The sequence below is a fragment of the Octodon degus genome, unplaced genomic scaffold, assembly GCF_000260255.1.
Source record: "Octodon degus isolate 3935 unplaced genomic scaffold, OctDeg1.0 scaffold00214, whole genome shotgun sequence".
NCBI classification, from domain to species: Eukaryota; Metazoa; Chordata; class Mammalia; order Rodentia; family Octodontidae; genus Octodon; species Octodon degus.
Genome location: NW_004524790.1, coordinates 3392287 through 3410252, shown reverse-complemented (window position 1 = coordinate 3410252; position 17966 = coordinate 3392287). Strand labels below are relative to the sequence as shown.

General features: G+C 35.8%; 1 protein-coding gene across 1 annotated transcript in view; it reads right to left on the bottom strand.

The window, feature by feature from the left end:
• The window catches only part of LOC101586209 (vomeronasal type-2 receptor 116-like), a 78056-nt gene that overhangs the window by 34707 nt on the left and 25383 nt on the right, over window positions 1–17966 (bottom strand). The window contains exons 5-8 of the mRNA XM_004644962.1: window positions 16527–16815; window positions 15372–16175; window positions 14204–14431; window positions 12474–12597 (exon numbers count right to left, since the gene is read on the bottom strand). Of these exons, the coding sequence (XP_004645019.1) occupies window positions 12474–12597; window positions 14204–14431; window positions 15372–16175; window positions 16527–16815 (1445 nt within the window). The remainder of the gene's footprint in view (window positions 1–12473; window positions 12598–14203; window positions 14432–15371; window positions 16176–16526; window positions 16816–17966) is intronic.

Below are 17966 nucleotides of genomic sequence, written 5' to 3'. Positions count from 1 at the left end.
TAAATAAAATCTCTAAGCCCCTAGCTAACCTTATCAAAAAGAGGAAAGAAAAAATTCAAATACAAGCAATAAAGAATGAAAAGGGTGTAATTACCACAGACCCAGAGGAAATTCAGAAGATTATCAATAGCTACTTTGAGAATCTTTAGTCTTACAGAATAGAAGACACAGACGAAATGGACAGTCTCCTAGAAAGTTAGAAATTACCAAAACTGAATTAAAAAGATATAACCACTCTCAATAGCCTAATAAGAGACAATGAAATATGAGATGTAATAAAAACCTACCAACAAAGAAAAGCCCAGGTCCTGATGGATTCACAGCTCATAAATTGTACAAGAAATTTATGGAAGATATAATTCCAATACTCCTCAAACTCTTCAATGAAATTGAAAAGGAAGGAATCCTCCCAAAGTCATTCCTGGAAGCAAGTATTATACTTATATCAAAACCAGGGAAAGACACAACTAAGAAAGAGAACAACAGGCCAATCTCGCTCATGAACATAGATGCAAAAATCCTCAATAAAATCCTAGCAAATAGAATACAGCAAATCATCAAGAAGATTATACACCATAACCAGGTAGGATTCATCCCAGGCATGCAAGGATGGTTCAATACTTGAAAATCTATAAATGTAAAACACTATATCTATAGAACCAAATATAAAAACTGCGTGATGATCTCAATTGATGCAGAAAAGGCTTTTGACAAAGTCCAACACTCATTCACATTCAAAGTCTTACAAAAAATTGGAATAGATGGCCTCTGCTTTAATCTGGTAAAAGTCATCTATGATAATGCAATGGCTAACATAATTCTAAACAGTGAAAAACAAATCTTTTACTCTTAGTTCTGGTACAAGCCAAGGATGTCCTCTTTCACCACTCCTATTCAATATAGTTCTGGAATCATTAGCTAGAGCCATTATACAAGAGAGAAATTAAAGGAATAAGAATAGGTAAAGAAGTTAAATTATCACTAATTGTAGATGACATGATACCTTATTTGAAGACCCAAAAAACTCCACCAAGAAGCTACTATAATCGATACACAAATTTATTAGTATAGGAGGATACAAAGTCAATAGTTAAAAGTCAAGAGCATTCCTCTACACAAATAACAAACACACTGAGGGTGAAATTAGTGAGACAATACCATTTACAATAGCACTGTGGAAATTGAAATACCTTGGAATAAATTTAAAGAAGTAAAAGATCTTTTCAAGGAAAATTGCAGTACTCTGAAAAAAACCATTGTAGAGGACTTCAGAAAATGGAAAGATAGTCCCTGCTTCTGGATGGGAAGAACTAACTTTGTGAAGACGACCATATTCCCAAAATTGCTGTACAGATTTAATGCAATCCCTATCAAACTACCAACAGCATGCCTCACAATTTAGAGCCATCATTCTTAAAATTTATTAGAAGCCAGAAAAGACCTAGAATAGTAAATGCAATACAGGGCAACAAAGACAAAGCTGGAGGCATCACAACTACTGACTTGAAATTATACTACAAAACTACTGTGATAAAATCAGCATGTACTGGCAACAAAATAGATCTGAGGATGAATGGCATAGATTAGAAGAAGCACAATCCTCTACTAACACATCCAGGCACCTTATCTTGTAGAAAGGGACCAAACATGCTTAGTAGAAGAAAGATAGAGTCTTTAAAAAATGGTACTGGAAAAACTGCCTCTACCTGGCAAAAATTAAATCTTGACCCAGGTCTATCTCCATGCACTAAGTTAAAGTAAAAAATGGGTTAAAGATCTAAACATTAAAATAGAAACACTAAATGTCCTGGAAGAGAAATTTGAAGGAACTCTTGAAGACATAGGGGTAGGCAAAGATTTCATGAACAAAAATCAAATCACATGGGGAACGATAGAAAGAATTAGCAACTGGAATGTTATCTTATCCAGACGTTTTTGCATGTCAAAAAAATTACCAACAATGTAAAAAGACAACCCAGAAATTTGAAAAAAAAATCTCGACTAATAAAGACATGAACAAAGGTCTTTTCTCTTTAATTTATAAAGAACTAAAAAAAATTAGGGCCCCACAATTTAAAGACCCAATCCAAAAATGGGCATCTGAGATGAACACACTTCTCAGAGGACAAATTTAAAGAAGTGAATAAATATATCAAAAAATGCTCCACATCACTAACCTTCCGTGAAATGCAAGTTAAAACAACACTGAGATACCATCTAACACCAGAGAGAATGCCTATCATGAAATCAACTACCAACATGCATTGATGAGGCTGTGGGGAAAGAAGAACCCTTCTCCACTGCTGGTGGGAATGTAGACTGGTGCAACCATTATGGAAAGCAGTGTGGAGAATCCTTAAAAATCTAGGACTGGAAATCCTATTCAAACCAGGTAACCCCCTACTGACAATTTCCATGGAGGAACTGAAAACGTCATATCATAGTGATATATGCGTACCTATGTTTATAGCAGCACAATTTGTGATACTCAAATCTTGGAAACAACCAAGATGCCTGTCACCTGAGTAATGGACAAAAAAGTTGTGGGATTTTTATACAATGGAGTATTACTCAGCTATAAAGAATGAGAAACTCAAAGCTTTCATATATAAGTGGATGCCACTTGAAGATATACTCATAAGTGAAATAAACCAGAAAAACATGTGTAAATATCATATAGTCTCCCTAGTATAAGAACTCAAAATAAGAAATAAAAATAAGCATGTAAAACAGAATTGAAAAGAAAGCAGGAACTTGAGGATTAGACAAGGAAGAGAGGGCAAGGAGAAAAGCTAGGAAAAATGACAGGGGCAAAGTCATAGATTTATCTGCACAAGATTGGTAAGGGAATGATTCTTAGAATTTTAGGCATGTTTTTGAAACTAGCACTTAATTGGTAGAATTCTCACCATGACTAACTATATGTGGTGATACCTGTGAACTGGGCAACTGCCCTGAAGATAGCAATGTGTAATGAGAGGGTCATGCTTGGAATGCCTGCCATTCTAGTCTTCTAAATGCATACTGTTTGTTAAGACATAAAAATTACTGCCATACTGTCTCTCAAGTAAATGTGTGTTTAAAAAAGGGGGCAATAAATAAAGAAGAGACAAAACGAAAATGTCACAGGACTGTCCTGCTATAATGCTGCACATGGTTAGATTTCTAAATTTCTGTGTCAAAATATGTAACTGTTTATTCATATTTTTTAAAATACTTTTTTACTTTTTTAATTTTGTTCTTCACATTCTGTAGGGAATTAAAGTTTAACATATCAATATTTGAGGGAAAATACCTGCTCCATGTTATGGCTAAGATGTTTTATATTCAGACATATAGTTAGGTTAAGCTCAACTGCCTAGATTGTATGTTAATAACAATAAGCTTCTCTTCTGGAGTGTTACCAACCTAAGTTCGCAGAGCAAAAATTAGAGATAAAGAAGGGCTGTAAGGGCCGCCATCATTTTTGCCCTAGCTTTTCAAGGTCAATGAAGACTCAGGACATAGGAGAACCTGTACTATAACATCATGTAACTCAGTTGTGTCCCAAATTTTCTGATCAAGGAGATTATGGGGCCGCAGAGGAATGTGATTGACTATGTAGAGTGTGCCTAAGGAGCGTCACATGGAGAGTAAACATCCTTTCAGGCTTTCACAGAGAGCAAATTGGTCAAGCAATATCTGTGACTCATCTTCAAGGATGACACAGTCAAAGGATCTGCAAACTGCTGTATAGGGTTTCAGGGTAACTCATGAAGGGATTTGACTGACCTTATCAGATACAAAGTTACATTACTTGTTATAAAAGTCTTGCTTTATCTTGGTCTTAATCATCCAGCAGAAATGTATAAAAACAAGATATAAAATGTAAAGCCATATTAACATGCTGAGCTGAGGCTGAAGTCAAAACTGTTTGTTTGTTTGTTTTTCTTTTTCAGGTGAAACTGGGGATTGAACTCAGGCCCTTGCACTTGCCAGGCAAGCATTTATCCCACTGAGCCATCCCCGCTGCAAGTCAACAACTTCTGTCATTTCCAGTCTTATGGAAAACCCACTACTGTTATTTGCTACTGGACTATATTGGAATAGTTTGCTGAATTCATGCACCTACAATATTTAGTTGACAATGGAATTCCCTTCTCTAACAAAACTAAACAAAAAAGGGGGATACAAATGAATGACCATTTTGTATCTGTATGTTTAAAATTGTTAGGATAGATATACAGCTGCATTCTCTTGGATCATTGAATAGAGAGATTTGTTCTTTTGTTTTGTTTTGTTTTGTTTTTCGGAAGCAGTGATTGAACTCAGGCCCTTGTGCTTGTCAGTGAAGAACTTATTCCACTGAGACATCTCCCCAGCCCAAGAGATTTATTCTAATAGTGCTTATGGACAGGATATCATGTCTGCATCTGTACAATGTATAACCACTAGGACAACAATATGCAATATATTAATTATTGAAGCTGTGTTAGTAATTGGTTTTGAAACTGTTTCATTGCTATTTGTTTCTCTATAAAATTATTAAAAAATAACAAGAAAAAGAACCATTCTTTTGTAGTCCCTGTTTTTTTCCACAATGCCTGTGTTCATTGGAAGGAAAATTAATCTTTTATGTATGCTTTGAAAGCAAAACACTAGAGCTTAAAATGCTATTATGATTCATATAAACTACATTTTTGTTGAAAAATGTAATCATATAGGTTCTATGACGCCAGTAGAACATATCAGAAGTTATGTGGCACTTTGAAAGTGATTCTCAGGGGTAAATTTATATCAGTGCATCTCGCATAAGGAAAACAGAATGAGCCAAAGGAATAACATAATGTTGAAACTCAAACTTCTACAAAAGGAACAAATCAAATTGAAAACTCAAAGAAGGGAGATAATTAAAAAGATCAGAGTAGAAATTAATGTGAGAGTAGAGTAAAAACACAGAAGCCCCGTCCCCCAAAAAAATCGGTGAATAGAAGAGTTGGGTTTTTTCAAATTAAATTTCATACATGCTTAGCCAAACTTATAAAATAAAGGAAAGAAAAAACTAAACTACATGCAAATAAAAATACATGAAATTAGGTATGAAAAGAAAGAAAGCACAACAGATCACCTGGAGATCCAGATATTCAATACCTGAGATCCAGTACTATTTCATTGCTATTTTATCTTTTTTCTCATTAAAGTGAATAAAAAATATTCTAATAATCTAGTTGTTAAAGACTACAAAATTTAAAAGACTAAAGTTTAGAAATAATAATGTCTAGAAGTTCTCTAAGTGATGTCAGTCTAATTACTTCTTCTGAGTATTAAATAAAGAAAAACTATGCAACCATGTCATCTCAGAAAGAAAACTTACATTGTAAATCTCTAGTAAAAATAAAAAACATCAAAGCAAAAAAAGAGAGATCCAGTGCTCTAATCGGACGCAAAACATGAAAGAAATGGACAGATTCCTAGATAAGCATAAATTGCTAAAAGTAAATCAAGAAGTTACAAAAATTTTAACCTACTACCAATCAATTAATTTGGAAATGTAATTAAAACCTTATCAACAAAGACAAGCTCAGGTCATGAGAGATTTACTGCCAAATTCTATAAGAACTTTAGAGATCTGATGCAACAACTGGTGAAACTTTAATAAAATTGAAATTTAGTGAAACAATATTCCCAAAATAGTTTCAGGACACAAAGTATTACTCTGATAGCAAAACCAGAGAACAACTCAACCTAAAGAGAAAACTACAGGTAAATCTCTAATGAGCAAAGACACAAAGATCCTCAGCCACCTTATCTTTGATAAATGGGCCAAACACGTTCACCAGATGAAAGATAGTCCCTTTAATAAATAGTGCTGGTAAAAGTGGCTTTCCATGTGCTGAAGCTTAAAAGTAGGTCCATATCTAGTACCATCAACTAAATTAAAGTGATAAAGGGATCAAATTGCTAGATGTTAAAACACAAACACTAAATCTACTGGAAGAGAGGAGAGGCACAATTCTTGAAGACATTTGAGTAGGCAAATATTTTATGAGCAAAATATGGTCCCACAGGAATTACACAGCAGAAGACATCACCAACAGAGTGAAGAGACATCTGATAGGGTGCGAAGAAATTGTGGCCAATTGTCCTTCAGACAAAAGGCTCATATCTAAACATAAAAAAGGATTTAAAAATTGGACACCCAAAATTAAAAATCCAATTTAAAAATGGGCATTGGAGATGAATACACACTTCTCAGTTGGAGAAATGCAAAGACAAATATATGAAAAAATGTTCAGCATCATTGGTTACTGGAAAAACACAAATGAAAAGAACACTGAGATACCAGCTCACCCTGGAAAGAATAGCTATCATCAATAAATCAACCAATAAGAAATGCTTGAGGGGCTGTGGGGAAAAAGGAACTTTTTTTTTTTTTTGGCCGTGCTGGGCGTTGAACTCAGGACCTTGAACTTGCCAAGCAAGTGCTTACTCTACTGTGCTATCTCCCCGGCCCCAAAAGGAACCGTTCTTACAATTTTTGGGAGTGTGGACTGGTTTGATCACTGTGGAAATCAGTGTGGCCATTCCTCAAAAATCTAACATAAGACATTTCATTTGACTGAGTTATTCTCCTCTTTAAGAATTATAAACATCACACTACACTGATATATGCACACCCATGTTTATAGCAGCACAGCTTGTAATAGTTAAGTCTTGGAAATAACTGAAATGTCTGCTGACCAGGGTGATAAAAAGATGTATTTTTTTAATACAGTGGAGTGCTACTAAGCCATAAAGAAAGATTAACCTGGGACATTTCTAGATAAATGTATATACTTTGAGGCCATACTTTCGAGCAAAATAAATCAGACATATACGTAAATATCACATTGTCTTGCTGATGTGAGAAACTAAAATAGTAAATGAAGGACAAAATGTGCAATAGATACTGTGAAAAAGGAAGAAATAGTTTGAAAGAAGAAAGAAGTAGGGAGTGGTAATAAAGAAATGGAAAGGAGAACAAGGAAAGAGTCAATAAAAGATGGTTTTTAAAGTTATTTTAAGAAAACATTTACAGGGTGTTCACTCACTACCAGATTGGACTCGTAGTGAGTTGCTTGTTAACAGCCTCCCAAGAACTGGGATTACAGGAGCACACCACCATGCCCAGTCTCAATTGCCATCTCAGGGTGCCCTGGGGGCGGGGCCGGCCCAACAGGTTCTGGGATTGAACCCCCGACCCCTGCTTCTGCTTGCGAGTGCTTTAGTCTGCTGAGCTATTTGGCCAGCCCTGAAAGAAGATTAAATGGAGGACATCTTTGTGAATAAAGAGGGGAGAGGGGTTAAGGGATGGGAGGGCATTGGGAAAATGAGTAATTAAGATATATCATATACATTTAAATTTTCCCTGTGATCAATGTGGCCATTATGTATATCTAAATTGAAACAATAAAGTTAAATAAGCAGTAAACCTGAAAGCTGCCATTCTAAAACCATGAACAAGTCAAGGATGCCCCTAGCATCACTCATGCTCAGCATAGTTCTGGAAACTATAGACCAAGGAATTAGATCAGCAAATGAAATAAAACTAGCACAGTAAGAAGTTTAATTATTATTATTTGCTGCTGACAGTTTATGTAGAGAATCCAAAAGCTCCATAAAAGGACTCCCAGAATTAATGAAAAAAATGAACACTGTATCAGGATACAAAGTCTGCACACAAAAATCAGTAGCATTCCTATACACAAATAATTTCATAGAAAAAAAATTAAGAAACAAAACCTTTCACAATACTATCAAGGAAAGTGACATACGTAAGCATCAGTTCAACAAAGAAAGTAAAATACTTTCACCTTGAAAGCGATAACATTCTGAAACAGGAGATTGAAAAAATTAGAAATTGAAAGTCATCTCCTATTCTTCAATAAATAGGATGAACATGGTGAAGTACACATACTTTCAAATCTGTTTTATAGATTTAATGCAACCCCAATCAATATTCCACTAGAATACTTCATAGAACTAGAGAAAACAATTCTAAATTTTATATCTAAGGTGAAGCTATCTCAAATAGTCAAAAAAAATTCTGGTGAGTAAGGGGGAAGTCAGGGGTATTGAAAGTACTGATTTGAAGTGAGTCTAAACTGTTCTCATGATTAAAACAGCATTATCCAGGCAAAACAAAACAAAATAGAATAAACAAAAAATCCTGAACACCAGACACAAGTATCAATGGAATAATTCAGAAGATACAAAAACAATTACCAGTATACTATGATTTATATCTTGATAAAAGGGGACAAACACCATTACTGGAAGAAAGATAGGTTTTTTTAAATAAATATTACTGTGAAAACTGGTCTTGCACATGCCAAAGATCGAATCTAGAGCCATATCTGTCACTAAACTGAATATGTGTATCAAAGATCTAAATCTAAAGACAGAAACATTCTTCCACAAGATAGATTAACACCTGTGAAGATGCATGTTCAGGCAAAGACTTCCTCAATATAATTCCAATAACACAGGAAATACACAAAACATCCACAACTGCATATACAGCAAATTAAAAAGCTGTTTATAGCCAAAGAAACTACTGACAGAGTAAAAGGACCACCTACAGGATGGGGAAATATTTTATCAGCTACCACTCAGGAAAAAAAAATGCCAATATCTAAAATATATAAGAAAATCAGACTCCTCAATTTTTTAATGTATTTGGTACAGGGTCTCACTATGCAGCTCACACTCGAAGTGATCCTTCTGTTTTCAGCCCCCTCAGCGCTGGCAGTACAGACATCCACCAGCATGCCTGGACTTGGTGGTTGACTCAGCCTGCCCGTTGGGCCGGCATGGCATATGGTGCTGGGGATCGAACCCTCATCCCTGCGCTTGCCTATGTAGTCACTTAATCTGCTGAGTTATCTTGCTGTGCCCAGACTCCCCAATTTAAATACCAATCCAAACATGGGTATCTGAAGAGACACTTCTCAGATGAAAAAGTACAAACTGCAAATAATACATAAAAAAACATTCAATATCTTGTATTATACCAGAAATGTAAGTTAAAATGACACTGAATTGAATGGGACTTCTAATCTTAGTTTTTTGAGGACGCTCTTCACTGATTTCCATAGAGGTTGTACCAGCCTACACTGTCCCCTACAGTGGAGATGGTTTCTTCATTCACAACGCTTTTGTTATTAGTTGATTTCTTTATTAAAGCCATTCTTTCTGGGCTGAGATGGAATCTCAGTGTTGTTTTGATTTGCATTTCTCAAATGACCAGTGCTGTTGAATATTTTTTAATGTATTTATTGGTCATTTGTATGTCTTCCTCTAAGAAGTGTGAATTCTTCTCAGATTCCCACTTCTGGGTTGGATCTTTGTACTTTGGGGCCAAATGTTTTTAGTTCTTTATATATTCTAGATAGAAGGCCATTGTCTGAGTGTCTGTTGATTAAGATATTTTCTCAATTTGTGGGTTTTCTTTTCACCTTGTTGGTGATTTCTTATGATGCACAAAAGCTTTTTAATAAGAGATCCCTGGTCAAATATCATACTATGGTGATATATGTTCACCCATGTTTATAGTAGTACAATGTGACATAGCTAAACCTGGCAAACAACATAAATATGCACCAACTGAAGAATGGATGAGAAAGTATGTGGTAATTTTATACAATTTTATACAATTACTCAGCTATAAAAAATGACAAAGTTGAGATTTTTGTAGGCAAATGGACAAAACTAGAAGTTATACTCTCAAGCAAAATAAATCAGACCCACGTGTGTAAACATCATATTGTTTCCCTAGTGTAAGAACCTGAAAGAGGAAATAAACTCTGAAAGGTACAATAAATACAGTGAACATAAAAGAAACTGAGAAAAAAGAATAAACCATTGGCATGAGGGAAAAGAGAAAAGAAAGTTAAAAAAGGAGAGAAAATCATGCATGTATATACATAAGATAGCTAAGATGATTTTACTACTAATTTCTATTGCTTTTTCATGGGAGCACTTAACTGTAAGGTTTTTACTTTACCAATTTTACATGCTTATAGCTGATATTTTGAGCAACTACTTTGAAGACAACAATGTGAAGTATAACAAACACTGTTGAATACCTGTCATCTTGTTTTTTTTTAAAGATTATTTTATAATAGTCACCCTAAGAGTCATATACAAGGAGAGTACAGGAAATCTATCCACACACTAAGACTGAAAGAGTCCAGATGAGGGCCTGGATCCCATGGTAGTGTCCTGCCTGAGTCCAGCTGGAGACCTAGAGCCCAACACGATGCCTCCCACAAGTCCAACTGGAGGCCAAGAGCCCATGACAATGTCTCAGGCAGGCCTCTTTCACTCATCTGCATTGTTTCTTTTGAAATTGTGTATAATTTCTAATTTCTTAGCTATTATTTTTCAATTCACCTTGAAATAGGTTTTTTTAAAGAAGAAACTATTGAGATTGCATCTCAGTCATAAAAGAATGGCTATCTTCAAATCTTCAAGAAATCAACAAATAACTAATGTTGGCAGGGCTGTGAGTAAAAGGAAACCCTCCTCCACTATAGGGTGGCAGTGTAAATTAGTACAACCATTCTGGAAAGCAGTGTAGAGAGTTCTCAGAAGACTAAATCCTGGTGTTCCATTTGACCCAGCTCTTTCCCTTCTAGAAATCTTCCCAAAAGAGTTAAAGCAAATCACAAAAATGTTGTATGCATACTCATGCTTATAAGAACACAGTTCTTAATAGTTAAATTTTGGAAACAGCCTATATGTCCATCAGTAGATGAATGGACAAAGAAAATGTTATGTTTATAAAGAATGTTGTACCCTGTCATAAAGGAGAATAAACTTAAAAAATAGTTTCATGAAAATGAATGTGCGTCAAGATCATAAATTTGAGTGAAATAAATCAGGCACACAAGTTTAAATATTGCATTACTTCTCTTACGCGATTAATGTAAAAGGTGTATATAAATGGAGAATAGATATTGGGAAGAAAGGAAAGGAATTATCAAATAAGGGAAACAAAGAAGGGGGATAGGAAAAGGACAGGATTATTCAATACAATCTAAGGAAACACATTTATTACTTCATTTATTTTTTAAAAAATGTATTTAGTAGAGGTTCTACAGGGTCTCACTACACAAATCGGACTCGTAGTGATCCTCCTGCTTTCAGCTTCCCAAGTGCTGGGATTACAGGCACGTGCCACCACACTCAGTCTCCATCACTGTCTCAGCGCATCCCGGGGACGGGGCTGGTGCGGCAGGCCAGGGGCCGAACCCCTGGCCCCTCCATCTGCCTAAGCAGGTGCTTTAATATGCTGAGCTATCTGGCTGGCCTATTACTTCATTTCCAATAAAATACTTCTGTTGGCATCTTTTGTGGTAGAGTATATTGTATGTTGTGTTAAAAAATTCTGTATACTTGTCTTTGCCCCTTTTTTCTCCATTGTATTTTAAAAACTACACTTCTGTTTTTTGTATCCAAGTAACATTGATATTTTCATATTCTCTATACGATACATGAAATTGTAAATTTTCATATTTAACTATTTGTATGAATGTTATCAATAAATTATCATAACCTTATTTCATCTACTATAATATTGCTTCTATTTTTCAAGCAATTCATGGTGCCTTTGATGAAATACAGGCAGCATCATCTGTTTTATTCTTTAGGATCTGTATAAGTTAATTGAAGCCTCATAATAATAAATTGAATTTACATCTCCATTGGTTGACTTCCCTACTTACCAGGTAACTGAAGGTGATTAAGAGACACAGCTCACCCATTAAAGATATGCTATAGAGTATACACTGTACAGTATGTTATATATCACAGAAATACATACACTGCAATCCAAGAAAATGCTCTTGAATGTTTGCTTGGTTCCATGACATAAATGGAAACTTAAAAGTAAAAACATGTACATTTATGCCTTCAATATGATCTACTCATAGTTTCAGAAAAGATGAATTGTATGTGACAAATTAGCTGAAATAAATCTGTTACTATAGACTTGTCAAAATGAAATGTCTGGGGGCTGGCGAGATGGCTCAAGTGGTCTAAAGCACCTACTTGGAACAAGCTTGGCAAAGCACAGGGACCACGGTTCGATCCCCCAGCACCACATACCAGCCAGCCTCGCCCCCTGGTGTACTAAGCTGGCCACACACACACACACACACACACACACACACACACACACATACACACACACACACACTAAATAAATAAAAATAAAAGAAAAAGAAATGTCTGCAGACAATACTATCATCAGTTAATCTAAACCTATTAGTCAAAGAGTCCAGGTTAAGTCACTGGATTTGCATTACTCTAAGACACACAAAGATGGATTATAAAAAATAAAGTTAAGAGTAGCAAAATTTTGTCATGCGATAATCTTTTCTATCTTTTTAAATTCATGAATGGAGAAGCACAAGAGTCATACAGAATTTAACCGTAAGGCACACACTTACTGGTCTCATTGGAAATTTCGTTCTCTGGGCAGGGGATGCAATCAAAACAACAGACAACCTTTCTCTCCCGATGGGATTTCCTAAATCCAGGGCTACAACTGGAACTGCATACTGAATTTGGAGGCTGAGGAAAATACATATTTGTGGTAAGTAAGACTTTCACCCAGTTCCATGAAAGCTACATTATTTTAAACTATTGGACCACTGGTAAGCTTACTGTGCATATGTCAGTGTGTGGTTAATTGAAAAATCTCAGGTACATTTAATATTATTATACAGTAAGCCCCCAATTTGCAAATGAGTAAATGAATTCCATTCCAAAAGAATGTGCATAAGTCAGATTAGCTTGTAAGTCTGACAAGTGAATCTAAAAGATAGGAAAAAAGGTACAGGAAAAACATGCATGACTGAGGTGATTGTATGAAGAATTTCCATCAGTGTTTTGAAAATAACAGTTAATATGTAGAAGTTTCACCTTGACTAACACTGTATGCTGGTATCTGTGAACTATGCAACTACATCAAGGACAGCAATGTATAATACAAAAACTAAGCTTGAATACATGTCATCTTGGTCTTCTAAATGTGTACTGTCTCTAATGTCATGTCAATTATAACTATAATCTCTTCAGGATAAAATTTTTAGAAAAAGGTAATAGAAAAAGAGACAAGAACAAAATTTTAAGATTTCTTGAAAGCATGCAGTAATATTCAATCATATGCCCAATCTTGCGTGACTATATCTGTTAACCTGAGCAACAGATTTCACTATAAAAATAGATAACATATCAACCATTATTGATCAGCTATTCTTGTTTTGAAAATCTGTAGCATATATATCATTGTGTGTTACCATGTTTTTGCCTTTGTTTCTGATTTCTGTTCATGATTTTGTTTTTACACTTCAAAATAAAATACAATTACAATTAGAAATGCATCTTTAACATGAATTTAAAATGTAAAGCACAAACATAGTCCAAATCTTCACAACACCACTTCTTTTTCTCTTGTTTCCAGAAGAACTGGACTCTGATTCAGCTACTAAATACTATCACATGGTACAATAAGCACACAGATGCACACTATGACAATTTCCAGCAGACTCATAAGCTACTTCCATAATTTCTCACACTTACGTAATGTGACATATGCTGGTAGGTGAATGTTCATAAGTTAGATGTACTTTGCTTCACATGATTCTAATGGCAAATCAAACTGGATAAAAATGGAATCAAATATTCCCACAAGCTCAGCATTGCACCTGACCATTGAATTTGTTTTGATTCTCATACAGCTCAGTTTGCAAACAGAATCATGGAAGGAAACAATTTTGTGAGCTGAGGAAACAGTATAAACATTCAGAAACATGGTTTGTTTTGTTTTGTTTGACACAAGGTCTCACTATGCAGTTCAGTCTGGCTTTGAATTCATTACGTAGCCCACATTGGTCTAGAACGCATGGTGATCCTCCTGACTATGGCTTCCAGATGCTAGAATTACAGGCATGTACCACCGTGCGTGTAACTCAGAAACAGAAGCATGAATTAATTGAATTGTGATTCTTTCTCACCTTTCAAAAATAATTAAGTAAAGTTGGAAGATAAAAGAAAAGAAACTTAGTGTTCATATGTGATTCTTAGCTTTGAAGAGACACAGCACTCACACAACATTTTGGTACTTTATACATAAGATAAGAAGTATGAAAAAAAAAGTATGATAAAGGCAACTCACCTTTCTATGATCTGTGGCCCATTCTATCATTTCCTCTGACAGAGACAATTGCTGACCACGTGGTAAGTATGGGGAAAACGTTCCTACTTTCACCTTATGTCCAAGTCCTTTTGGAAAATCCCAAAGGTTGAGAATATCATACTCAGCACTTAATTTTCTTTTCTGATTCATGTCCACAGTGTCTCCAATAAAATTTTTAAATTGCAAGTTCTTCAGGGTGAAGTGCAACTAAAAAAAAATTGTCCTTCTTTATGAAGTGAGTGCCAGAGTGAAGAAAGAATATACAAACAAGGCAATGCCCTCATTTCCTAAGTCCTTAACTCAAAATACAATTTTGTGAAATGAAGACACTGGAGTAAAAAAAGTGATTGCTTGTGTGAATCTAAAACAACACGACGTTTCTAGAATGCCAGCAAGACTCATGAGAAAATATGCTAAGGTAGGCACATCTCAAAAATCAGTGGACATGATAATCACATAAATGTCAAATCCAGTTTCCTCTTTTATTGTTCTTGAAGGTCATCAAATACCTAAATAGCTTATCAAATTACACAGGTTCATGCATGAAACTCTGCACCTCAGTGCTCAGAATACTTTAGGTACTAAAAATGCTGGCTCCCTTGCTTTATTTGAGAAATTGATGGAAAAAACCCTAGAATTTTCCTGTTGAGAATGTGAGCAAGGCTTAATGGCATATTCTTCTGGAACAAAAAGCACTGATATTTCCTGAAACTCTACCGTAGTACTGTTGTCTACATTTTTAGTCTGACCCATTTTCTACATAACTTTTTGTTAATGGTAAAAAGTACAGAAACACTTGATATGGGGACAAAGGACCCCGAACTATTGCATTGAAACACCTTTGGGCCACTTTTGTTTTCTTTTTAAAGAATACAAAATAGTGATAGAAAAAAGCCAGCATTGGAAATGATACAAGATTTCACTAAACAAAGTAATAGGAATTCAACAATGGTTGCTAGATTACATGATACAATCTTCAAATTATTTATTCAGATTACCAGATATAAATATGTAAGATTAAATTAAAGAAATAAAGAAAATGAAACAATAGCCAGATTTTACCCTCCTAAGTATTTTTCCTTTGTGCCTTTTTAAGAAAATTGTATCCATCTCCTGACAAACCATTACATACAAAGGAGATAACTACCTGCCAGGGAGAAAATCCCAGTCTTTTCCCAATATTCTTCAGTTCTATATCTACTTGAAGAAGCATTTCATGGAGGGCATAAGCCACAGTGTGCACAGCATTATATATATTGTAACTCCCCTCACTCATGGCCATGTCAAACTTGTACCACGGGAGCCATTCCAAGGAGCCATATGATGAACAATTCTCCAAGGACTGACATGTAGACTCTGAGACTGAGCAGTTAAAATGCAACCACCACAATCTTGCAAGGAAAATGTCTTCTGGGTATTTTGAAGGATTCACTGTCTGGATAAAATTTTTAAAACCAGAAACTTCATCATGATGTTGTGAAAAAATGAGAGTACCTTGGAAGGGGTTGAAGAGAAAATGTCTCTTACTCGTGGAAGCATCCCATTGGGAGGTGGTGACCCAGACTATCCTGTTGTTGAAGTACTCCCATCGCCTAAAAATTGCAAGTACAGAATTTTGAAAGCCTCCAAAAATGATAACAACATTTGCTGATGATGTCACAATCTGCTTATTATATCTATAATAGCCATTCATGTATACATTTATATGGGTAGGGATAATATGGACAAACGCCACACAGATTTTGTTTCTTTCCATTTCTTCTCTCAAAGCTGAGAGAAATTGAACACCTTTCTCATCCTTTGAGATGACTATCCCTATCCAGTCCCAGTTGAAATAAAGCATCAAGGAGGCCATGGCGATGGTCAGAGATGTGTCCTTGGGGGACATCTGATACAGAGAAGAAAACTGGCCATTGTCACTCAGGACGGGATCAAAAACACCAAATGAAAGCTGAAGGGAAGAGGAAATAGAAAACAACAGGAAGAAAAGGATTAATATAACTCATGTTTCAATCTGTAAGTGTATTTAGAAACAGCAGTTAGAAACAGAAGAGAGTTGTTTTTCATTTATGTCAAACTGTATTCAGTTTCTCTGTTTTGTGAAATGGTAGACTAGACATGTAACTCCCAATTCCAATCCTGACTTGTACCAACTTGCTCTCCTAATTGCAAATAAAGCATAGTTTCCCCATCATTCTGTGTTCTTAGCCTTTGATAATCAATTCTTTGATACATGTAGACATCCAGTTTTCTTCTTTCATCATAGAGTGTATTTTCTGTCTACTCAACCACCCACACTCACCTGAGGAAATTTGTAGAGTTCCAGCAGTGTGCATATTAGAGAAGATACTGCTGACGGTGTTTCTGTAAGTACCACTGCAGACTTGCTTTCTCCTCTACATGTGTAATTAGGGATTTTCGCATCAAATCCTGAGAGCCAAGTGAGAAAGGTTTCCAATGATATAAAATCATTAAAGAGATTGTACAGATCAAATCCCAGGGATGTGTTGGGTAACAGATGGGCATTGCTGTTCACCTCTTCAATCGCAAAAACCAAAGCCAGAACATACTGGTAGTTGTTGGCATGCAGCCTGCAGAGACAAAAGAAAAATTTTTAGGAATAAGATGATAATTATTGTTGCATTCAAAATAATAAATGCCCTTTTCCCCAAAATTACCATAAAGAAACCATGTCCCTGTGTTATGGCATCAGATCACTTATTTGAGATAATAGATTATTAGTATTAGAAGAGTATTATAGTATCATAATGATAAGTACTATAGTATTCTACCGTATTAATATTAGATGAGTATTAGATGAGATCTTGAGGGCAGATATGTTATAAGGGAATTCATTGTATGAAATTTCACAGTGATTTTATCGTCACTCAGCAACTGAAAGGCACCTTGAGAATACTGTCTGACATCTGTGAACGAAGACACAGGACTGTACCAGACAATGAGGACAGTGATCCTTTGATCATGGAATTCCCAATCTCCACAATTGTGACAGGTAAGCTTTAAATTCTTTTTATTTTAAAGAGTATAAACTCATGAGAAGGAAGTCAAGCTGCAGGATCCTGAATAGACCCAGAACACAGGCCCGGCGAGTGAGTGAGACGACCCGGGCCGCGGAATCCTGAACAGACCCAGAGCGCAGGCCTGGTGAGTGAGAGAGATGACTGAGACCGGGATCCTGAATAGACCCAGAGTGCAGGCCCAGCACAGAACCCTTCAGCAGAACTCCCTGCAAAGAGGCTAGAGGCAAGACCCACCAAGCTGATTCAGGAGCAGGAACATCTTGCCAGAGTGACACATAGGGTTCAACTCCAAAGCCTGCAGCAGAATGAAGTGGAGCACAGAGCCAGATCCAAACAACACCCACCTGGAAGAATCAGAACTTCGTAGATCTGGACCTGGTGCTAAGGTAATAACTCTATCTAAGCTCTACACCAAAGGTCAGACAGAAAACAGTGGTATAAAAAATGACAAAGAGAAGGAATAAAATGCAGTCTCAGGCCCCCAGTCCACCCAGTACAACTGCAGAAAACACCAGCACTGAGGAAACTGGAAATCACACACCAGATATCTCAGAAATAATAGCGTTGACAGTAAAGAATCAACTGCAGAAAGGGGTATAGAAGAAATCAGATCAGAAATAATTTCGGAACTAAAAAATGTAGTGGTAACTATAATCAAAGAAGTACTAAGTGCTTCTAAAGAATACACTGATAAAAAAATA